Below are 24,997 nucleotides of genomic sequence, written 5' to 3' on the forward strand. Positions count from 1 at the left end.
TTTATTAGATTCTAATATTTTTTAAGAATAGACGCTCAAAATTTAAAGTGATTTGGATTTGTATAAAACAAATGAAAATTCAAATATGAAATGAAGTTGTGACCATTGGATTGGGCCCAGATTCAATCTGGGCCGTTGGCTAACACTATAGCTGTCAGCCTGTGGGCTGACAGAATCTTTTCCCATATATATATATAGTAATGATTCTCTGAGACCCTCCCACGTGTGTAGGACCTCAAAAGATCACCATTAAATTTGGCACAGATCTCTAGAAAAGTCAAGTCCCACACCCATGTGATAACGTTTCTAAAGATCTGTGCCATATTTAATGGTGATCCTTTGGGGTCCTACACATATGGGTGTGGGAGGGTCTCATAGGATCATTACTCATATATATATATATATATATATATGGAAGATACTACAAAACGCCTATAGGCGAAAATGAACAGTAATTTTACCTATCCTCATCACTGTTCAAAATTCATCGCACAGTCACTATTCTTCGGTAGTGTTTCATTTTTTTTCTACAAATCGGAATAACTTGAAATTTGGAGCGTGTGTTCATCAAAAATAGGCCAATCTACGAAAAATATAAAAAAAATATTTTACATGAAAAAACCAAAATGGTCAATTTGTTTTTTGCGAATTATCTTTTTTATATTTTCATTAGGTGCGTCTCATTAAGATGTACACACGCTCCAAATTTCAGGTCATTCTGATTTGTAGAAAAAAAAAAAAAATGAAATACTACCGGACAATCGTGACCGTGCGATGAACTTTGGACCATGATGAGGGTAGGAGAAATCACTGTTCATTTTTGCCTATAGGCATTGGGAAGACTTGTCCATATATATATGTGTGTGTGTGTATGTATATATATATATATATATATATACATACGGGTGCGGTTTGTATAAGGTTGCAACCTTAAACAATCCAATTATGGCACACCTACAAAGTTTATAAATCTATTTTCATATCTAATTATAAAAATTTAAACTCAAAAAATGGCTAAAATCAAATAGATTTATAAACATATGAAAATTTTGAAATTGGACGGTCTAAATAATGTTTTGTAAGATGCACTATTTCTGAGACTAAATTTTTCTTTTTCCATATTCATATATCTCGATGTCGAGATGATCAACTAGAGTTTCCAATATTAAAATAACATTTTTTGATGGATTTTTGAGGTGGATCTATAAGTCTACATTTCAAGTTTGCAACCTTATATAAACTTTTTTCTATATATATATATCACACACACACACACACACATACACATATCATACAAGTTATTCAGGCCAAAAGTTTTAACCACCTTATCTCTGTGAACAATGGTCGCTAATGGCTCTACTAGCTCTCCATTGATTTGAATATCAAGCTTTATCAATTCACTTTCCCTATACCTGCCAACAAAACAACCATGAAGTTACAAAGCAAAATACAAAAAAGGATTATTAGATTCTTTGACTGAAATACCTACAAAACATTGTGATTTGCAGTCTAAGGTTATCTCCATGGAGGCCGAGGGGCATGAAGGATTGACATCAAATATGGTCATGGAGGCCTCTGGGACAACAATCGACCCTCCTAGGGCTGTTAGATCTTCTTCACAGAGGACAAGGGTGGAGGACGAAGCAGAGGCATATTCAAAAGAGACAAAGGAGGATAACAATTATGTTGAGGAGGGAGATGATTCCAATGATCATGGCTTGACTTCAATGCATATGATGCAGTTGACCTTGTTTTTTCTGATGATGATTGATGAGTGATGACTGAAGACTTTTTAAGTTTATATTTCTTTCAATTTTCTTTTCCTCCTCTTAGTTATGTGTATGTAAGTTGAAACTATGTATGGACTATAGATATGGAACTTATGGAGTATGGAGAAGTGTCTGTGGAGTTGTGGACTATGGACATTTGATGTCCTATGTATTATTTAATTCCATTTCTTTATGATAAATCGATGTCTTGCCGTCTTGGATTATATTTTTCTATTTTTACTGTGTATGGACTACAGAGTGCATGGAGTTTGGATTATCGTATGGACTATGGAGTATGGTCGAATACTCTAATGTTTAAAGGTTTGAAGTTTGAGCTTTGAACTTTGATTTTTGAATTTGAAATGTATGGAACTATGGAATAATGGACTTTGGATAAACTATATATATGCATTTTCTAATTTTCACACAGGATTTGAACCTAAAATAATTGGACAGTTGAGTTCTATGCTTTTTATTCTACCTGGGTCGCACATGTTTTGGGCAGCCTGGACCCTCCCCGACCGCTTAGGCGCCGCCCAATGTTTTTTGGAACACTGGCCCACCCCTTGCACTTTTTGAGCCTTCCATTTGAACTAACTTACACCTCTTAACAAGTGTTGCACTAGATTTGCATTGCACATAGCTAGCCGACCTAAGTTAACTTTCTCTCATCTTATCGCCTATTGGAAACACACCTAAATTCTCCCGAATGTATTCATTTTCAATTCTATCCCTTCTTCTCTTGCCAGTCATCCATCTCAACATCCTCATCTTAGCTACACTCATCTTAAACATTCTGCCCTATAAAGAAAAGCTGATCTCACAGCTGTCCTATAGAACTTGCCCTTCAGCGACATTGGTAATGGTATGTGTCGATCACATAATGCTTTGGTTGCACATCGCTCACCCAGCTCTAATTCTATATGCGACATCTTCCTTAATCTCTCCATTTTCCTAGATGGTCGAACCAAGATATCGAAACTGTGCTCTTTTTGGTATTTCTTGGCCATCAATCTTAACTACTTCCTCGACTTTACTCCTATTGTTACTAAACTTGCATTCCATATACTCTGTCTTAATCCAGCTAATTTTAAAACCTTTAGATTCTAGAGTATCCCTCCAACGTTTTGAGAGGTGTGGCTCTGTGGAACTCAAGGTATTAAATTTTAAAAATTTCTTTTACTTTTATTTCAAATACCTGAATTCCACTTACATGGGCCACAAGATATTGCTGTCAATTAAAATAATACCCTAGATACAACGTAGAATCTTTATTTTCACTACAAAAAAAAACAGAAACTATCCATGAGCTTTAAACTAACTTCTACTATAATTTTTAGTACAAAATATGTCCCTGGAAATTCACAAAAATTAGAAAATAAAACTAAAAATTAATTAAAACTATTGGGAAGACTTATTGAAGATGTTTGGATTTACCCTATCAGGTCTTGGTACCCTATCAAAATTCGACAAGCTGCATGATTGGATCAGGTGATGGAGGATCTGTCGGAAGGGATGTTGAAGAGCTGGTTTCTAAACAAAAAATTTGGAAAACCTGTCATATAGATATAATATGGCTGTTTCTATCCTTCTCAAACAACCAACTCATAACAATGAAATCACCCCTTACACACCAATGGGTGGTGAACCAGGAGGCAACTTGGTTGACTTCTATTCCCTAAAAGCTTCTTAGAGATTTGTTCTATTGGGCCCATAGACCGGGGGGGAATTTCCCATGAAATTGGTCTGACACTTCTGAGAGACAGATTGAGACCAAGAAATTGCCTATCAGAACAGAGTTGAAGGCATGCATGGAACAATCTCGGATGATACATATCCCCTAAGGCCTCCTAAGCAGGAAGGGAACCTCTTTGATAGCTCTCTGCAGACACAGACTGGCAGTGATATCCAGCTGAGTGGTTTTAGGAGCTGGATTAAGACTTGATTCCGCCAACCTCGATGAGAGGGACATGGCTGGCAGATTTGTTGGAGACAATGATTAGAAACAAATTTTCAGGATTTTTCCAACCCTGATTTTTCAGGTGGAATTATTCTTTGTTTTTTATGGTTGGTGAAGATCTGCCATTCTTCTAAGTTTCATCCAAGCCATGGCCGTGGTTGGCTTGTTGGGGCCGAGGCACAAGCGTGGTGGAGGACTCTCATCCACCCCCACCTTTTTGCCCTATGCAAACCAAGAAACAGTTTTTTATGATGACCAGTTGAATTGAATATGGAATGGTTTTCTATTCAATGGTCTCCACTAACATCTAGATGCAGCCAAGGGGGAGAATACCGAAAGGTTTCCAGTTAATTTTCATGAAGCCTCCACAGAGATCTTGGATTTCGTAAAAACTACTTGGTTCGAAACATAAGCGGTAAACAATGCTTTTACTTGGGCAACCATAGAGCAAGTCGGAGCACTGCCGCATGGAAGGACGGCCTTTTGAGTATCCAGTGCCCTCAGGGCTTCTTCCTGGGTCTGGAAAGAGAACAGGACCTTTCCATCATGAGTGAACCTACAGGTTACAGGAGGATTCCAGTCTTTGGGACTGCAGGAACAGATCCTTCTCACGCCATTTCTTGGAGGATCAAACACTCCAGCCAGCAAAGATTGCAACAACGTCCATCGTTCTCTCTTTCTCAGTTTAAGTCCAACCCCAATGAGACGGTAAAGTATCTCCCCCTAACTGTAGAGGTCACTGTGGAGCACAACTTGGGAAGTTTTGCAGATGTTGATAGCCCAAAGCAACTGGTGGTGGGATCCGAAGGGTAGAGGGGTGAGTGGTGAGATAAATCTAATCGGCTTCATCCTTAAAACACATTATCGGTGGTTTCATGTGTGGGAGGTAGATGAGGTTGAGTGGCTTGTTTCTTGTTGGGATGAGCAGGAAATTGAGAGGCCAGTATTGGCTGGAGGCAGATGTGTATTGAGTCTTCTGTTCATGGATTTGTTTCAGAAATACTGCTTGGCAGACCCAATAGGTAGGTTGCTGAGGGCGGCAAGTCTATTATTGCTCTGAACTGAGGGGTTTGGAGCTCCTTCGTGTATACTCTCATAATGCTGAACTAAAGGGTATTCAAGAAGAAAATTTTTCTCACCAATGTATATGAGCGGTAGAAACTCTAAATAGAAAATGATCAACTTGTATGTAAGTCACTTCAATAAAAAATTACAGGGTTTATTCTATCACTTCCAAAAATACAAATCCCTTCAATCCAAATGCCTGAGTTACTTGTAGCTCTATCGATTGTTCACTGCAAACCATTATAAAAAGGCATCCATAGATTATTGTTTAAAATCATTACCCCACAAAAGAGTACTCCATACTGGCATAACCTTTGCTCTTAGACTTCAGCTGATCAAAGAAATCCCCCACCATCTACAAAAGTTAGCCAAGACTTATAAGATTCAGATACATAGCCAACACATCAATTGTGCCCTGAAATGATTTAGTACAGCAAAATCAGGAACTACAAAGGAACAGGTAATCAATACCTCTGCCAGCGGCAACTCATAGACAATTGAAGCCCGATTCTCAGTGATAAATTTCATTTCTTTAAACAAACCACGTCTGTCTTGAGCAAGCTCCATGAGGGAACCGATATAATCTTTAGGTGTGATCATCTCTATCTAAAAAAACAAAAAAACAAACGAAAAGAAATTTTTTTATCAACAACTAGAATGTTTAAATGGAAGACAAGTGATTATTACTTCCAAACTAGAGAGAATAAGTTCAAATTGCTGAATCCAAATAGAAATTTGAGAAGTAATTAAGAAATAGAGAGAATAAGTCACAACCTTTACATATGGCTCCTCAATAGATTTCCGCTTTCCTGGATCCGAAAGTGCAGACGGATTAGAGCACTCAACCTAGGTCCGTCATAAGGAATGATGTAAGAAGAAGACTCAAAAGGGAATGGGAAAAGAGATAACTTGAAAAGACCACCTCTTCTTAATCCCAATTGAAAAGAGCGTCACTACAAACTTTGTCCTCAAAGCAACATTCAATAATGGAAAATGGAAAAGAAAATAATGAGGCAAAAAGGTGATTGAGATGCTTCTAATTACTAGCCTCCTAGCCAAAATAATGATGCCACAACTAAATCTTCTAAGTTGCTAAGGTGGCATTAAAGACCCTAGATTTGAAAATCAATGATTTATAATCAAACAGGGTTGCATTTTAGTTCCACATCTGAAATAGCTCCTAGTACTTTTTTTTCTCCCCCAATCTCTTAAATTATTGCATTCTAAGCGTAGTATATTGGTGATACTAAACCATAGTTATTAGATACGATTCTGAATATGAGTCATTTTAGGAATCAGAATCGTGGAATTACAATCAACTAAAAGACACCAGTTTTCATAATCGACATCCGTACAAGAGGGATTGTGGGAAACGGGATTCCTATTTTAGAGGACTCGATATTCGACCAAAATGGAATCGAGAAATTTACTTCCCATCATTCTTTTCAAATGACTGCATACGATTGCACAAGATAGAATAAAGAATGGACAACAGAGGTTCCTCCTCCTCCAACTTCCACTTGCCTCCCCTCTACGCCATCGACGCCCATTTGCTTAAGTCCCCATCCAACCCCACCCCCCCCCTTCCTTGTGGCTTGAGGTAGAAGGCTTGTATCACCATACAGTCTTGGCTTGGCAACCGGCTTCTCCTCCCTCTGCCCGCGATGTCCAACCTTTGGAGCTCGGTGGCCAACCCCCTCCGGCTCATGAAGAATGGATTATAGTGAATTGTAGGCATCCACCTAGGGCTCGTATCAAACGTCCATCTCCTCATTGCATGGTCGCAAACCCGCCCCCCGTGACCCTTGACACTTTGTCCCGGCCTGAACCTGCCCTTTTGCTTGAACATGACACCTATCCCCTCACTTTTGCAATGTTGACCACGCCTGCATCTGCCCTATCGCCTGGACATGACACTTGTCCACCTACCTCAGCAACTTTCTTCTATCCCGTCAACCCACCTTTTTTACTGCTTTATCCCCATCGCAATCATCACCTCTCTCTACCCACGTGGCTAAGCCCTCCCAAGCATGCCATGTACCCCCCTCTCCGCATTCTAATCCTACCTTTTTCCTTCCTCAGTACTCTTCCGCGGGCAAGTCATCTACAACTGCTCCTTCCCCCTCATTTATACCCTCGCCACATGACCAACTCGTCTTCTCACATCTCTCCCGCGACAACAGCTGCTCTACCCCCTACTCCCCTATGACTATGGCCCCAGCCAATATGTTCCATTCTCAACAATGGCCCCTTTTTCCCTCAATGGATATTGCCGCTGCCCCTGAAACAACCACTATCTCTGACTCCCCACCATCCTCTGTTCTTGCTCTAGTGGTTTCGCCCAACACCCCTCAGCTACCCCAGGTCTCGCCCCTCGCCCTTCACACTAGGCATGTCTCCACCAGCCCTGCCCTCATGGCCCTTCACGCTGACCCTTCCCCCTCTATCTCTTCCCCTGAGCCTTGCTTGGCTCCTTTCCTGAGGCATCACTGCCATCCTGCTCACATCCCCCACTCGACTATGCTTCCCTCTCCTCATCGACGCTCACACCACCGCTCTTTCCTCTCTGGTCCCTTCACAAGGATCCATACAACACCACCCCTCTCCCTCGCCGTGCATCTTGCAGCCCAGACCACTATCCCTCTTCCCCACATGGCCCAACCTACCCCCACGACCTCAGTTCACCCATCTCTTCTTTCCTTACCTTATGTCTCACCTTAATCCCTCTTAGCCTCTCCTTAGGGTTTTCTTGCTTCCCCCTTTTCTGTGCCCCTGCTTTCTCTCCGCTTATGCCTAGCCCCACTCCCTACCTCTCAACTTTACCCACACCCTCCCATCCCTATGTCCGTCCCAGTGCCAACTCTCCCTCCTTCAGCACCGAGATTCCCTCCTCGGCTCCTCTGCTTGCTCCCATTCTTCTGTTAATTCGATTAGGATTACTCCAATATGCATATATCTAAGTTTCTAATATTGCTTTGAGTTTTGCAATTTTGGTTTTGTCAAAAATTGATATTTCAACAGAACCATTTTCTGAGGCTTTAGAAGTTGTATTACCACCCAAATGTTTAAAGTGTCTAGCATTCCAAAATTGGAACTTTGACAGTTTATATATTTCTTCTTTCTTAAGAGTCTTTAATTTTTCTAATTTAGACCCATCGATTGTAAATTCTTCATGAATTACATCTCCTAATTCAAGAACTTCTTGATGCTCTTCATCAGGACCTTCTTGTATATGTTATTCATTCATCATGAAGACTATTTCGGATTCTGAATCACTGCTTTCTGATTCAGTTTCAACTTCAAATATAATTGGTTCATTGTTGGAAATTTCTTCTGTGAAACAAATTTCATAATCATTTTCTTCAAGAATTTTTATCATTTTCTTAATATTTTTTTTCCTTTTTGACAACAATTTGGGGCAATATGTCTTCCTCATTGCATATATAACAACGACAACTTGTTTGGGTTTGTTGATATTCTTCTTGACTACATATCGTTTTTTACGATTGAAGTTTTTCTTTTTATTCCACTTCTTCCATTTGAAAGTTTTCTTTTGTTTTTTATTTTCGCAACCAAATTCAAAATTGTTTTTTAGAATTCGGCTGCAATCTCTTTCTCCAAGTCCTTTCTTGATTTGTTTGTTTGCTTTTAAGTCGAAGCAATGACTTTTAATTGTTCGGAAAACAAATCTTATTCTATTTCCCAGTATCATGTGATGATGTATCACTGACATATTTACTATATTCAGTGTTACAAATTTCATCCCATGGTGATGGTAATTTATGGAAAAATTGTTTTTTCCATAATTCTGATTTATTTTCATTCAACAATTGGTACCATTTTTTAAATTCTTCAGCAAAAGCTTCGAATTCTTTAATGTTACAAAGATGTATCTTTAAGAAAGTGTATTTTGCATCATTTTGCAGTTTATACTCATCTATGTGTCTACGAAATTCTTCTTTTAAGATTTTTGTGAAATCTTTCAGGATGTCTTCCATTTTCCTTTCTCTATTAAGCATATTAGTTTTTTCTGCTTGCCCTCTAGTTGAGACTTCTCATTTACGAAGAAATTGCAAAGTATCTCCTTGCAATGTTCCTGCTAAATTGTCTGAAAATTTTTCTTTAGTCCAAACTGTTTTGTTAAGACTAGAGTCAAGGATTGAGCCCAGTCATCAATGGCTTGACCATATTCTCCAAGATATGTGCCATTTACATTGACATTTTGTTTGCGTAAATCATCTCTTTTAGGGTTTACCTCAGGGATAGGGTTTGAACGGAAGGAAAAGCTTTATTTTCTTCGTTCTGAAGAAATTCTTCTTTTTTTATAATTTGAAGGTATTCTTCAAATTCTTCGGGTGTCCAATGCCTAGTCTCTGGGTCTAATTCTAGGTGATCTCGATCTTCAATCTTTCTTTTACCTTTTGATTTAGAGTCTTTGGTTTCAGACTCTTCATTTTCAGATTCTGATTAGTTTATTTCACTTGCAGCAATCTTTTCTGATTCTGCATCACTATCATCTAAACTGATTATTAGATGAAAATTGTTTCTTAACATGAGTTTTTCATGTTCAGTAAATAATCTTTGCATATTAGAAATAAGATAATTTCTTACATCTATATCTCTTTCTTTTATATATAGTGATTTCCAATATTCAATTATTTCTTTGTTGGCTTCAAAGTTTTTTTAATCTTCTTCTAGAGTTAATATTTCTGTTACATAAAAAAGTCTTTTTCTTGCTTCATATTGTTTTTCAGAATCAAGTTTTTTATCCATGAGTGAATTCACAGTGGATAATAACCTTTTTTATTCTTGATTTAGGTCAGTATTTTTTATTGAACCTAAAATTTTATTTTTTCTTCAATTTTCATTAACCTGTTAATCATTTGTTTATGATTTTCAGATTGTATTTTATGACCTAGTCTAAACCAACTATTGCATATATCTATTAAACCATTTAGACCTCTGCTAATACTTTTGAACTACTACATGGCTGATTGTCGATGACAAAAAAGCATGACAACATGAAATTGTCACGATGAGACAAGATTTGTGTGGAACTCAGAAGCCTTATGAGAACTACCACCAGTAGTAAGATTTCTATTTCTCTATCTAGCTAAAGTTACATTTTATCCTAGAGACTTAGAAGGAACATTTACCGGTAAAGCCAACAAAAGGAACTGAATTGACTCGTTTCCAAAGAGCAACAACAGGTAATGACAGAACCTTCTAAATCACAGTGAAGGCAATAATCTTGGTTGATCAGCCCCAATCTAATTTAGGAGCTCTATAATCCTTAGAAAGTTTTGTACCAAGCAAGACTCCAAATGAATTCCATGATATTTTTATGTCGGGGTCTTCAATTCAAGTGATAAATCCACAATGTGCACAAATGTTACATCTTATTCTCTTCTTTCTACCCAAGTAACTAAGACTTGAGGCATGTCGGCCCACAAACAAACTAGTCGTCAAGGTGATCACAACCCAATAATTACACAAATGAGGATATTTTTGGATAACCCGATCACAACTTAGCACAGAGATAGCAAAAAATTTGAAGAATAATGTGACCAAACAAAATGAGAAATTGATGAAGAGAAAAATTGTTCTTATTCTTTATTTTTATTCAACTTTAAAGGATGTATATTATAGTTTACTTTTAGGGCTTATTTCTAGGGTTTTTAGTTCTTTAAGGATTCTAGGGCTTTATATTTTTTTTGTTTATTTCATGGGAACTATTCATAAAAACTATTCATGAGCATTATTCACAAGTACTATTCATATAACTAAAATTGTCATTACAAAATTTAAATTTAAGTTTAAGTTAGGATATGTAGGTCATTTTAGTCATTGTATGGACATGTAATGTCCTTGAACATTGAATTATAATATATAAAGTGTGTGGGGCCATGAGAGGGTAAATTACACATGATTTTTAAAAATTAAAAGAGAGAAACGCTTAGGCTTTTGGAACCCTAGCTTGGGGTATGGAGAAGAAACCCTAGGTTTCTTTGAATTATGCTTGTGTTTAGCTTTGTTTTCTTGTTGATTTTACAGTTCCCTCAATTTTCCCCTGCATCAGAAATTAATAACCTGCTAAAAACTCCCAAGTTTCACAAATAACTCTCAAGCCAGTACGAACTCCACCCAAAACTCTTCATTCAAATGGAAATTGTCCAAAAAAAATTCTATGTAGACCAATGTAAAACAAAAACTCAAAAGAAAATTTTCAATTACAACGAATTTCACAAATCAAAATGGGCAATGCAAAGAAAACCCCAATCATAAATGTCTCTTGTCACAAGATTCAAGAAATCTACCAATCCAGGGTGTATGAATTACCAAACTAAAAGTACCAATCATGGTTGAAATTTCAGCAAACCCTCAAATACAAAATGTCCATCCAAAAAATGATCTAGTTCCTAAAACATCATTTCCAACTAAGTTAAATATCATGCCAACTATTAAGAACCAAGCTTTTTACAATTGAAAAATCCGAAACAAGGGAAAGGACTGTGTCTTTTTCCATAGAGCACAGAAGACCCAGGCAATTGTTAGAGACATGCAAGTGCAGCAACTACAAGCACAATATATTGTTTCATTGCTTAAATCATTACAGAGTGTCCAGCCAAGCAAATCCAATAGCCAAATGATGGTCATGAGCATGACATAGAAGACTAACAGTTTATTGAACACTAAAAAGACTGTTTAAATCACTACAGTGTCCAGCCAAGCAAATCCAATAGCCAAATGATGGTCAGGAGCATGACATAGAAGACTAAAAATTTATTGAACACTAAAAAGACTCCAATTTATTGAACAGTAGCACAACAAACAAGAAGACTCACTTAGAAGACTCCGTTTTGTTGAAGACCAACATAACATATTGTGAAGGTGGTGGCGCTTGTAGTGGAGTGGTGGTGGAGTAATGGAACTTGTGGTGTAGTAGTGGTAGTGGTCGTGGAGGGTAGGCAGGGGAGTGGTGATAGTAGAGTGGTGGCGGTGGTGAAGTGGATGGTGATGGTGGGCAGGCGGTGGTGGCGGGGTAGTGGTGGTGGTGGTGACATGGTGGTGTGATGGTGGAGGTGGTGGTGGTAGGTGGTGGTTGAGTGGTTGTGGTGGAGCGGTGAAACTCGTGGTCATGGGAGAGCAATGGTGGTGGCGGTGGCAGGTAGGCAATGGAGTAGTGATAGCAGACTGTCAAAGTCGGTGCAGTGGTGGTGGTGGTGGTGGCGGGCAGGCAGTGATGGTGGTAGAGTGGTGGTGGTAGTAGTGCAGTAGTGGAGGTGGTCTTATGGTGGTCGTAGTGGTGAAATGGTGGTGGTGGTGATGGCGGTGGAAATGGTAGAGTGGTGGTGGTAGTAGTGCAGTAGTGGAGGTGGTCTTATGGTGGTCGTAGTGGTGAAATGGTGGTGGTGGTGGTGGTGATGGCGGTGGAAATGGTGGAGTGGTGGTGGGTGGTGGCAGTGGCAACTAGCCGGGTGGTGGTGGTGGTAGAGTGGTGATGTTGGTGGAGAGGTGGTGGTAATGGTGATATTGATGGTGGTGGGGAGAGTGAGTATTTGAATTTTTTGCAAAATAACTTGGAGTTGTTTTGCAAAAAAGTTCAATAAGGGGGTCCCAATTGCAGCTGGAAAACAATTCATATTTGTGAATCAAACCTTCTTTGAGGTCAAACTGCTGGTGGGAATTTTCATATAGGCCCAAATTGAAATTTGGCTAGGAAATCAAATGGTGCTTAAAAAATCATTAACATGAGGAAATAAGGATGGTTCTGAGTAAGACATGGCTGGATATAAACTATAGCAGGTCTAGGGTCATGAGAGATTACTGTATCACCATTCACACAATTAACTCGGTAAACGACGCTTGGAGCAGTAGTTATTAGCTTTAAATTGTACTCTCTCTCAAGCCTTTCCTGAAAAAGTAAGTTTTAAGGCAACAAATCAATTACTATATCAGAAGCTAGGTTCTCAATCCCAATAATTAAGGAAAACATTAAGGGACTCGAAGACTAAGCAAACCTGAACAATTTCCATATGGAGCAGACCCAGAAATCCACATCGGAAGCCAAAGCCCATGGCGCTCGAAGTTTCAGGCTCGAACTACACATTTTTACAGTACGATATAGTTATTTTTGAATCCACAATATTGAGGTCACGACTATAAGTTGGCAATCAAATAACTACATGGAAAATGAGTATAAAGTACAACAAATCAGCTTCCAATTCACAACAGACGCAAAGGACCACTTAATGCACTAAGGTCATATACAATTTATCGGCACCAGAAGGCATCTTGCAAAAGACACCAAAATCATAGCAACAACAAAAGAACACGAAATGTGACTAATCCTCAGTTCCATATCATGCTAGGCATGAATACAGGAAGAATAAGGCCCAATGTGGACGGACCAAGTTTTGGGGATAAGGCCATGTTTCTACTCCACCCATTTAGGAGTGAAAAAGAGTCGAGGTTCGTCAACTCAATTATTCATGGTGGACGGAAATTCACAACCTAGCTTATCAAGGAAACAACACCAATACTCCCAACAAAACACTCACGACTCAAAAACGAAAATGTTCATGCTCATTTCCAGACAACTTCGTTGATGGAGATGTTTTGCCTTTCAAATGAAACCTAAGAGTTTTTTGGATCATAAAGGCAAAACATGGTTCCAGAAATATGAAAAACCTGCACAACAATGTAGAATATGGCAAATGTTTCAATCATACGAGTTTAAGGAGAATTGCAAGTGAAAAAATAATACTTGAATAGAATTAAATTCGAAGAAATATATCTTCCAGGTGAGTAAAACAGCAGAAATGAATCTTCCAGGTTGCATCTCAATACTATTCAAACCCAATCTACCAATCTTCTACGAAATTCATTTCCCAGAAGATCCATCTTCGACGAGATGCATCTCTCCAGCAGATGCATTTCCAGTTATTCAAACGGGTTATTACTTTATGGAACAGAGGAGATTTGCAAGTTTTAAATACACAAGAGTTGGCATGCAGGAATTGGGCTCAGGCTTAATTGGTTCAGTTGTTGACGATTGCAACACTGCATCCCATGTTCTAATCCTACCATTGAACTGCCCAAAATAAATATAAAAAAAAAAAGAAAAAAAAGGAAAAAAAACACTGAGTTGACATGTGCATAGAAATTTTTCATAACTCTACTAGTGAACATGAAGAGCACTACAAAAGAAAACTCCCATATCACCTCTAATACGTTCAGATTTGAACCCAAAATCATCTTTGACAAATTTCTGTGGACAACCTTTAAGATTATCAAGCAACTAGCAAAATAAACCTAAAGATGTAGGAAACTCACTCACTAGTGTCCAGGTACAACAAATAACATTCTAACTTTCTGAAATTTGGAACAACAAAAAGTTCTCATCAAGTGCCCACTAAGGGGTTTAGGATGGTACATACACAACATACAAAATAGTGTAAATGAATGAAGTGGCAATGTACAAATAACAAAAATGGCCATCGTAATTGAGAATATACAAGGAGTAAACTGTAAACAATAGGATCTGACAGGTGAATTTCCTCAGTGGCATTCAATATAACATCGTATATTTAAATAACAAAGAACATGCGTATCGAGCAGATGCCCTCATCACAAGGAACAATTTGAACTGCTTGAGGCACAACTAAAAGTTACTAATGTTATTTATCAATAAATAGCTGCATGTAACGACATTGAGATTAATAGATGATGCAATGATAGGTTTTGAGCTAAGAAACCAAATACAAATGTATGCTTAACATATCAACATACTGGCTTTGAAAATTAAGATAATTTAACAATAGTTAGCCCTAGGTGAATAAGTAAAATGAGATCCAAGAAAAAATATTTTCTCAGGTATTTATCTTACATATGCCTGTACCAATAACATCAGTTAAGTGCTCAAATATTCAGCACCAAGAATAGCATGGTTGCTAAAATAAGGTCTTTAAAATCTTCATTTGCCTCTTGGTTTCACTATAAAAGAATTAATTTTCAAAAGCCATATGACAATCAATAAATAAACTAATATATACATAGCAACACAAACATGCATGAATGTATATATATATATATATATATATATAGAGAGAGAGAGAGAGAGAGAGAATGGTGTGCTCCAAATTTTATGACATGAAAACACCTTTATATAAGTGATATAAAACATTTGCACGTAGGGAAATTTCCATCATTATATACATGCATACATACATATATGTGTATATATATATATATATATATATATATATATATATATATATATATATATATATATATATATATATATAAATTTGCATTTATCGTACAAAGATGTGCTGTGAAAAAACTGACATGCCATTAACTTTTATTGCCCCTGACAATGACAAGAATGGCCTTGCTGATTAATGCTCTCTAACACAGTCAAAGGCAAGTTTATCAAAAAATTTGAGAGCACACAACCACATCCACCATTAGAGTGTACAAATAAACTTAAGCCACATAAATGATAATGTGTATGTGTAGTGCATATTTTTAGTGACTTTCAAATTAAGGGCACATCGAGGTTTAAGCGTTCTACTGGTTCCAACAAAACTTCCAATCATAAGTTCTTCAATGAGCAAATCCCCATGCAAGGCTGATGAAAAAAAGGGCATGATTTTTCAGTCAGAGCTGAAGCACTGATATTAACAAAATCTGAACGAATGAACCCAGTTCAAACAAACTTCTCAGAAAAAAGCATCACATCCAAATCTGCAATCCGGATTGGAGGTATCAAACAGTTTCAATTTGGGCCATCCTTGACCTCAAGAAAAAAAAACCATGCTTTAAGACTCACATTTAAAGCGGCATCATTCAGTTGGAGTTTCTCTAGAGCATCTCGCAACTCACCAAACCTACAAAAATGTCAGTTGTCCAAGCATGAATTCGTCATGGACCCTCAAAAAATCTTACGAGTTCTAATCCAATTATTTGAGTGAAAGATATGAACCCACTGGTCAGCATCTACAGGAAACAGGCCACAAAAGACCATAGGGGTGGCTTCTTCATAACCAGGCAAGGATTTATCTGCTCTTCTGCCAAAATGAGTAATAGTATCACCAACTCTTGCATCGGCAACAGATCTTATAGAAGCAGCAAGGTAACCCACCTGCGAAATGCAGACCAAAAAAGAACAACTGTGAAAATCTGATGACAGAAAGGGAAGTCTGAGTAGAACAAAGGTCAAAAGGACTATCAAAATTAGCATATGATAATTCACTTCATAAACAGGCTTCAAGAAAAGAATAATTGGGGATCATGCTTGTTAATCTATCAGCAAACAAACTTTTAGCCAAACAAGTATTAATCACAAGATTGTGAAATCGAAGTAGGTGAATCGTCCAATATAATAATGATGATTTCAGCTTTCAATGTATTTACCCAAATCTGGGGGGCTACAGACAGTTATATGTTTCCGTCCTCCCTGTAGCGATGAATGTTCATATTCTTTTGTGTAGGGAATTAGGTATGAAATAGCTATCTTATTAGAGAAGATAGCATATATAAATGGCAATGAGAGTTTTACCAATGCATAGTCACTTTGGAATCAATTTTCGTGCTACAGTTGTGAAACTCATAAACAAAACCATTAACAGTGGTCCTTAACTTGTCGAGTAAGGACTAGATAAGGACAAGCTATTTGGCCATACATAGATGTCAGGTTACCGAACCAACAAAGGGAAGAGGCTATCACACGATGCAAGATAACTGATAGTAAGTTGCTCAGTAGGATTCTCAAATCTATGGAGGCCAAAATTACAATAAACCTCACATTTCATCACAGATAAACAGTGGAATGCAAGACTGAATCCCCAACAGAAGGTCCAGCTAAATGGGACCAAAAGCTCAATTTTGATGAAAACTATTCTGAAATCCCAGCCAGTATGGGTAGGTGAAGTTCTAAGAGGCACCTCAAGGATATCTTAAAATACCCTGGGTCCCGAGGGGTTTAGCAACACCTCTATGCAAAAATGAATGCAGCCCGAGTTGGGATGCTGATCTTTGGTACTTCATTAACTGGACTCTTTATATAGAAAGTAGCATGCTCTGTTCGGTGTATCTCAGTATGCCAAGAAAGATTCATCATATGTAGGTGCATTCCAACCTGATGGAAGAGGATCCCTTCTATTTTCACAGCTCCGCTTAGGGCTCTTTTAGCCACTTCCACTTAGAGGACGGTGACAGGCATGCTCACCAAGGAAAGGTGGGACACAACATGCAATTTATGAACGGTTGAGAATTTACCCAATTTGGATCCGAAACCCGAATATTGGACCCTCTCTGGTTCCGAGTATGGTCCAATGGGCCGGATCAAGATCCAAAATTTCAATCTGAATAGTAATTCAGATCGGATCTGGGTACAGGTGGATCCGATCCAGTTAATAAAATATTACATATATGTTATATATTATTTCTATATTTAAAATAAATTTTTTGGATCCGATTGGGTCTGGATCCCTTGTATACTTTTCGGATCTGGATCTAGATCCGAATATTTTGGATCCAATCGGATTCGGATCCAGATCTGGATCCCATGTATACTTTTTGGATCCAAATCTGGATCCCGATGAATCCGAACCCGAACTGAACCATTCTCAGCCGTAAGTTTATAGATCCCTTTTCTAGTTCTTTTCATTTTTTATTTGCCATTTTTTCAATATCCTCTCTTCTGTTGTAAACTTACAATTGTAGCAACTTATTATAATGCAACTAAGGAACCAAGATTATGGGATAGAAATAAATTAGGCAAGTTTAGGTCATCAATCAGGCGTGATAACTGTAAGGATACAGGTAATATAATGTTTACATGGCCTAGAAGCAAACTTGATGTGCAGTCATCACAGTATTGCAATGCCTAGGACTTTTGCATAGAAGGTTGATTGTACCATTTCTTTTACCACAGGTATTGTTTCATTCACCATGACATCCTCATCAACTTTATAAGGCATTGGATGTCTTCTTCCATTCCCCTATCCAACAGATCCTGCCAGGCCAATCTTGCATCTTTATCCATTTCATTGTGAGTAATAAATTCTGGAGCTCTGATAGTATGACGGAATTGCAAGTCTCAAGTAACACTCATGTCCCTCTTTGTTGATGATTCCTGTTTGATATTTACAAGAGCATGACTCGTTTTGCTCTTGAGACTATGTGCCTTTTGTGGCTCCAAGGTTGACATTTGAAACACTGTTCACTCCCATCTTCACCCAGGATAGGATATGCAAAAAGAGATGAATGTTTTTGTCAGCTTTTGTATTCTTCTTATGAGGATATCCAGGGAAAAGTTGGAAAGAATCACCCTTGAAGGCTTTGGACTTTTGTTGGCTGGAGACCTTGCTCAAATTTCTTACTAGAATTAGCGTTTACATTATTTGGCATTCAGTTTCCAAACAAATGCTATCTACGTTGAGAACTCAGGAGTCCATAGATCACATTCTTCTGCATCCTTCCTATTCTAAATGGGTGTCACACTTTTTCTGTGATTAGTGGTAATTAGTAAAATTCCAGCCTCTTGGAGAGAATACTCTCTTGTTGGAGTGGGGGTATGTCCTCTACAGAGATTGTATCCACTGACTATCCCGTAGAGCATCTAGAAGAAGCACAATGATAGGATCTTCTCCCATCATGGAGGACATATTACCATTTAATGTGAGAGAAATTAGAGATGCTACCATTTCGTGGGCTTTTGTTGTACCCAAATTCCATGGTATGAGAACCTAAGACATGCTTAGAGATTTGGATTTGATCGCTAATCATAACATAGTCAAAGCTAGACCTCTCTTAAACTAGACACCACCACCCCCTGGGCTTATGAAACTCAATTTCGATGGTAGTTAATCCTGAGCCAGCCAGGATTGGGAGTATTTTTGGAGACCACTGAAATTGGATCATGAGGTCGTTGTTGGGACATCCAACGCCACTTTATCAAGCCCGAGGATTTTGCTTCCTCCTCAGAAGCCATGCTCATGGATGGAAATTCTCTTAATGTCATTAGATGGGCTAAGCAGGAGTTTGCCTAACCCTAGTGCATTGCTCATTAGACGGGAGAGACTTTTCATTTCATTGATCTCTTGGACTATTCTGTGCATCACATTTCCAAGGAGGTTGATGACTTTGGACATAGAGTTACCAAGGAGGAAACGAACTTACTATCCTGATGTACGAAGAAAAATGGACATAGTTATCAATTGCTTTTTGTATTTTTCCTTTTCTATCCTTCTATCCCACTTGTTCTATCCACCTGTATTTATTTTAATCTCATCCTCTCATCCTTTGTTTTCATTTTTCTTCTTCCTCCATCAATATCGAGGTCTATCTTTGTCTTGCTTGTATCTTGAATACAACTTGATGAAAGTTGAGGCTATGTGGAACCCAAGGTAATAAATTAAAAAATGACACCATCCAAGAGCAATAACCAATCTTCCACTATAATTTTTTGGTATAAAATATGTTTTTAGAAATTCACAAAAAAATATAAATGTGACTGAAGAATAATTAAATCCACCGGGAAGACTTACTTGATGATGCCTGGAGTCACCCCCACAAGGTATGATACACCCCACACCCGATTTCCTGACCGATGGCGCACCTTGTCCCTTTTGTTCTTGCTGGAATTTTAGAGATGGAAAGCTTTTACATGCAATACCTCTTTCTCTTGGGTTTTAGAGACCATGGAAACTTAAGTAATGTTTGTAGGAACCTTTATGCTTAAATTAGGGCTGGGCTTGAAGGCACAAAATCCTCCTATGGCTGGCATACCCCTTTTTCTTCTCCAAACAGCAAAACTCTAATTAGGGTTTCAATGTGGCATCCTTGTCTTATCAAATTTTGGGTGGCAAGACCCTTTTTAGAAGGGAGGAGAGAGAGAAATGAGTTTCAATGATGAGAGAGAGATTTGGTGCACGGAGGAGAGAAATGTTTTTTTTTAGAGAGAGGGCCTCAATGTTGATTAAATCGAAAGAATTTGTTCTTCTATTTGGATTAGAACTCCTTTAGGTATTGCCTATCCAATGACACAACTTGACTCATAGGAACTTAGGAAATATGTGGGGTGAGAGAGAACAAATCTTAACCATCCATCCCAAAAATCAACCATCATAATTTAGGGTGGAAATTAGAAACCTCTTATAATTTGACCTAAGTCCAACTATTATTTAAATTAGAATTACAACCAATCCAAAACTTCTTAATATCTTTCTAAAATCTGTAAAGAGTAAAAATAATTAGCATTTTGATCAAACCAAATTCCTAAATAAAACAATCTTTTCATATTTAAAATATTTCCCTAAAATAGCATTAAAAAAATAATGCCACATAAATAAAGGGGGTGCGCCACCCAATAGAGATTAAGTGGTCCCTACAGTGGCCCACATCCCACCCATGGGTGGCACACATGTGGGGCAGAATCCTAGGCCCATATGTGCCCTTCCAAATTTTAGAAATTACAAAAATGTCGTTTAGAAATAATATTCAAAATTCTGAAAATTTTTGTAAAAAACACAAATATTTCAAATATCAAAAAAATATATTTAGAAGTGGACTAGTATCAATGGGTTAAAATTAATGAAAGTATGGGCACTCCACTTGATCCAATAACTATGATCCACTACTCTTTTTTCATCCAACCCAACAAAGATCTATGACCTCCAGTTTCAATGCAAGGGCTCATAATTTGCTCGTCAAAGTTGGTCAATAAAAATGGAACCATGATCTTGAAATGTGGATTTCAGTCCTCCTCTTAATGAACAAGTCTAGCATTCTCAATGTACATGTACACGTGTGCCTCTATAGAGCTGCTTCCCAATAATGCAACTGTCATGCATACATGTCGTGTGGAAGTTTTTTGTTGGCCCTTGCTCTTACAAACCTACAACTGCACACAAGAGACCACACAGTTCTCCTAGCTTATAAACATCATCCCTGGGCATCTCTCCAACCTAAACAAGGATAACCCACTGTAAACCTTTATCGGTAGTGCCACATGCTAAGGAGTAAGGTTTTGAACATAACCAAGACTATAAACCGCCCAACACATGGTCCATCAACATACAAACTCCCATTGAAGGGCATATTTTACTACAAAGTATCATTTTTATAAACTCTATAGGCCTTTAAAACGCTTGATGTATCCTCATTCTCTGCTTCAACAGTCAACTCTTGAAAGAGAGGGGGGGGAATATCTTGATGACCCCTAAAATTTCTACACATTTCACTAGAAACCCTGGCCTTCTTTCTCTATCATGTGGCATTGAAATTATGACCATTGTTTCACTTCAGCCCCTTCCCACATCCCTCATACCCCTTTCAAATTTTCTCTTCATTAAATGTCCTACATTCATCATCAATTCCACTGCAATCCCTTCTCTCAACCCTCTTCATTTCTCACCCAAAACACCGATTGAACCTAAGCCTCCACTACACCCCAGCACTCTCTCTCTCTCTCCCCCTAGCATACTCTCTCTCCTCTCTCTCTCTCTCCCTCTCCACCTAGCATACTCTCTCTCCTCTCTCTCTCTCTCTCCCCTAACATACTCTCTCTCCTCTCTCTCCCCCTAACATACTCTCTCTCCTCTCTCTCCCCCTAGCATACTCTCTCTCCTCTCTCTCTCTCTCTCTCTCTCTCTCTCTCTCTCTCTCTCTCTCTCTCTTCATTCCCTGTATCCTCTTCCCCACTTCAAGCTCCCTCTCGATCTCTCTCCATCTTTAACCAATACAATAAAAAACCCATCGGACCTCTCAAAGAGCTAATTGATATCTCTCTCTAACCAACCCAATAAAAAACCTATTGGACTTCTTAAAGAGAAAATTAATTTCTCTCTCTCTCTCACACACACACACACACCCTACCCCAATAAAAAATCCAACAGACTTACCTCAAAGTGCAAATAGAGAGAAATGTGTCATATCTATTTACCAGAGAGATGGATACTTAAAAATAAATTATCTATTAATTTCCAACACTTTATGGAGAAATAAACCACAATAAAAAAAAAAATTTCATGGACATCTGAAATCACAAAAAAAGAGAGCAAATTTTGTAGCTGACTTTAACCTTGTTCAAGCATGAATAGTACAAATTCATCTCATGTTGTAATTTAGATCACCTCTAAAACAGGGAATATCCAGTGATTCAAAAGCAGACCGCCTAGGCGGTCCATAAGGCCTGGGCGCATCGCATAGGCCTAGGCGGCCAATCAGGGTGGCAGTCCCTAGGCGGGCGCCCAGCGCCCAACCCAGGGCTTACGCCTCCCCTAGGAGGTACAGAACCCACATAGGCGGCCGCTCAGCCCAGAGGCGGAAATTGTTTTTTTCAAAGTTGACAAAAATTGATCAAAACATCACCCATTGATATTATATTTAATTTTTGATGTTTTATAAATCTATTGAGGTTTTTTAGAAGATTTTGAGTCGTTAGAAGCATCTTGATTGGGCATACTTTTTGGATTCGACTGGGCCGCCCAGGTTTTGGGTGCCCGCCTAGGCGCTGGGCGGCCTGGATCCCCCAAGCTGCCTAGGACCCACCTAGCGCTTTTTGGAACTATGGGAATATCTTTAAAAGAAAAACAGAAAAACCTTAATAATCATATAAAATAATGGGAAAACCACTTCATGGAATGATTTCCTAGATACAAAATATGTAAGTTGGGGCACTCATGTGACGTCCCTTGTCTCTTGCAATATTGCTCCTCAGCGTACCAACCTTCAAATACAGAATCAAGTTTGCAATACCCATGGTGGAGAGGAGAGAAAGCAAAAGAAATGTGTTTCCTGAGGTGATTGACGACGGTTTCAGATTTGAGCAATAGAGGAAGAGAGGAAGGTAATGGGGGGGGGAGAGAGAAAGAGAGATGAACTTTGGGTGAGAAATGAAGGGGGATGAGAGAGAAGGATTACAGTAGAATTTGATGATTAATACGGGGCATTTAATGAGGAGAAATTTTGAAAAGGGTTTTTTAGAAGTGTGGAGGGGGTGAAGTGAAAGAATCCTTCGGATTTCAATGCCGCTTGATAGAAAGGAATGGTATGGGTTTATGGTGAAATAGATGAGAATTTTAGGGGTTATTAATATATTTTCTCAAAAAAACGACTATAAGCCTTTCTAGCAATCAACGTTTCCCCCAATTATTGTTGTTTCTTTTTCTATTGAGTAGCAGATTGAGGAAAACTATTCAAGGACCACTCAACAGGTAAGTAGATCATCGAATGTCATAAGGTTAATAAAACTTCTAGAATACAACTTCATGTACCCATTCTCTACTTCAGCAGTTACCTTTAGAGGAGAAATACACTATTCTAGCATTAAACGTCTTCCCTAACTATTCTTACTTATTTTTCTATTAAGTAGTAGGTTGACGAAAAGTATTTAAAGATAATACAAAGTCCAAAGGCCATTTCCAATCTTTTTGAATTACACAAGTAGCTATTTTTCAAGGTTTCCAATACATTGAACTATGAACTTATAGTGCCATCATTTGATTCATCCTAGTTCGCAAAGGCTTTAAACATTTTTTTTATCTTTTAGGTACTAACAGTTTTTCCTCTAATACTAGATGCATTTCTAGTTTTGCTTCTTTATAAGATGAAAAAGCAATCAATGAATATGATACTTGATCAAAAAAAATAAAATAAATAAAAATGATGCTTCTATTTAGGTGATTCTGTCTAATGTTTTGGCCATTACCTATTCATTCCAAAGCCAGTTCTAGTTTATGTTTTTTTTTCATCATCTTAATATCATATGAGGTTCAAACATCAAGGAAAAAAACTGGATGCTATTTTCTTTTCTTTTTCTTTATCATCTTCTTTCTCTTTCTTCCTAAGTGGTGTTTTAAGTTTTTATAACATATCATAGACTTGATTTTCCTTACCATGATTCACTTACATAGTGTGCTATGGTCACAATATGTATACGTAGAAATCTATGGACATTATATACCTAGAAATCTGTGGACCAATGTCACACATCTTAAAACCAAGTTTTTTTTTTTTTTTAAAGGAATGTTTACTTCATCTTAAAACAGTGTTAACTATGTCTCTGCCAACAAGAGGTTTCCTTCTTGTGGTAACACACGCAAACATGTATTTCCCATGGGGAAAGTAAACAAGACGATAGATAGTCAACAACCAATTATTCCATGTTTGTTGGTGGTAATCTATGACATGGAAAAACAAGATGCATATTTTGTGGTAGTTCATCTCCAAATGTTATAAAGGGACAAGATCCATAAAATGCAAGCACGACAAGAAGGGTCTTCGTGACCAGCAAATTGAAATAAATCTCACAATGGTAACCTAAAATACTGCTGCTTTGATATATTAGAGAGTACACTGATGAAGATAAGATCCCCATATTCATTCAATATAAAAGAGCCAATTGTGAAGCACCCTGTAAAAAGTCCTAGAAAAAGATAATTTGGATGAATATCAAGAATATCCTCCAAGACGGCTAAGAAATACCAAAAAAGTGCACCTTCGATATCTTGCGTCGATAATCCCGGAAAGTTGAGAGATTGAGGAACATGTCATACATAGAATTAGAGCTGGGTGGACGAAGTGGAGAGGTGTAACAGGAGTATTATGTGATTGTCGCATACCAATGAAGCTAAAGGGCAAGTTCTTTAAGACAATTGTGAGACCAGCTTTACTTTATGGGGCAGAAAGTTGAGCGGTCAAGAAACAACATACCCAAACAATGTGTAGCTGAGATGAGGATGTTAAGATGGATGAGTGGCAAGACAAGAAGGGCGAGTATTCGAAATGAATACATTCAAGAGAATTTAGGTGTGACACCAATAGGTGATAAGATGAGAGAAAGTAGACTTAAGTGGGTTGGCCATGCGTGACGCAGACCCAGTATAGTACCTGTTAAGAGGTGCGAGTTAGTTCAAGTGAAAGACTTAAAACAAATAAGGGGTACGCTCAAAAGCACATGGTTGGCAGTAGTAAAAAAAGATATGAGAACTTATGGTCTCATTGAAGGTATGGCCCTTAATAGAGCAGAATGGTAAACCAGAATTCATGTAGCCTACCCCAATTAGTTAGGAAAAGTTCTAACAATGATGATGACGATCAATAATATCCTCTGAAATCTATGCTTCTACATGAAGATAACCAAAGACGGCCCACAATGAAAACTCATTTTATTTGTTAATAACATGATATTGAC

General features: G+C 38.0%; 1 protein-coding gene across 17 annotated transcripts in view; it reads right to left on the bottom strand.

Annotated features, from left to right (window-relative positions):
• The window catches only part of LOC18423214 (Small GTP-binding protein), a 95,098-nt gene that overhangs the window by 2,937 nt on the left and 67,164 nt on the right, over positions 1–24,997 (bottom strand). For 9 of the 17 annotated variants that reach the window (XM_011628042.3, XM_020673294.2, XM_088864934.1 and 6 more), the window contains 8 exons: positions 15,786–15,940; positions 15,629–15,686; positions 12,816–12,896; positions 12,623–12,709; positions 5,569–5,640; positions 5,266–5,400; positions 5,076–5,149; positions 1,325–1,412 (listed from right to left, as the gene is read on the bottom strand). In XM_011628042.3, coding sequence (XP_011626344.1) covers positions 1,325–1,412; positions 5,076–5,149; positions 5,266–5,400; positions 5,569–5,640; positions 12,623–12,709; positions 12,816–12,896; positions 15,629–15,686; positions 15,786–15,940 — 750 coding nt within the window. Of the gene's footprint in view, positions 1–1,324; positions 1,413–5,075; positions 5,150–5,265; positions 5,401–5,568; positions 5,641–11,639; positions 12,710–12,815; positions 12,897–15,628; positions 15,687–15,785; positions 15,941–23,808; positions 24,694–24,997 lie in introns of those variants that run through there. The other 8 variants (XM_088864929.1, XM_088864928.1, XM_011628037.3 and 5 more) reach the window with 4 other exon arrangements.

This window comes from Amborella trichopoda, chromosome 4, assembly GCF_054954075.1.
Source record: "Amborella trichopoda isolate Santa Cruz 75 chromosome 4, AtrichopodaSantaCruz75HAP2 v2.0, whole genome shotgun sequence".
NCBI lineage: Eukaryota > Viridiplantae > Streptophyta > Magnoliopsida > Amborellales > Amborellaceae > Amborella > Amborella trichopoda.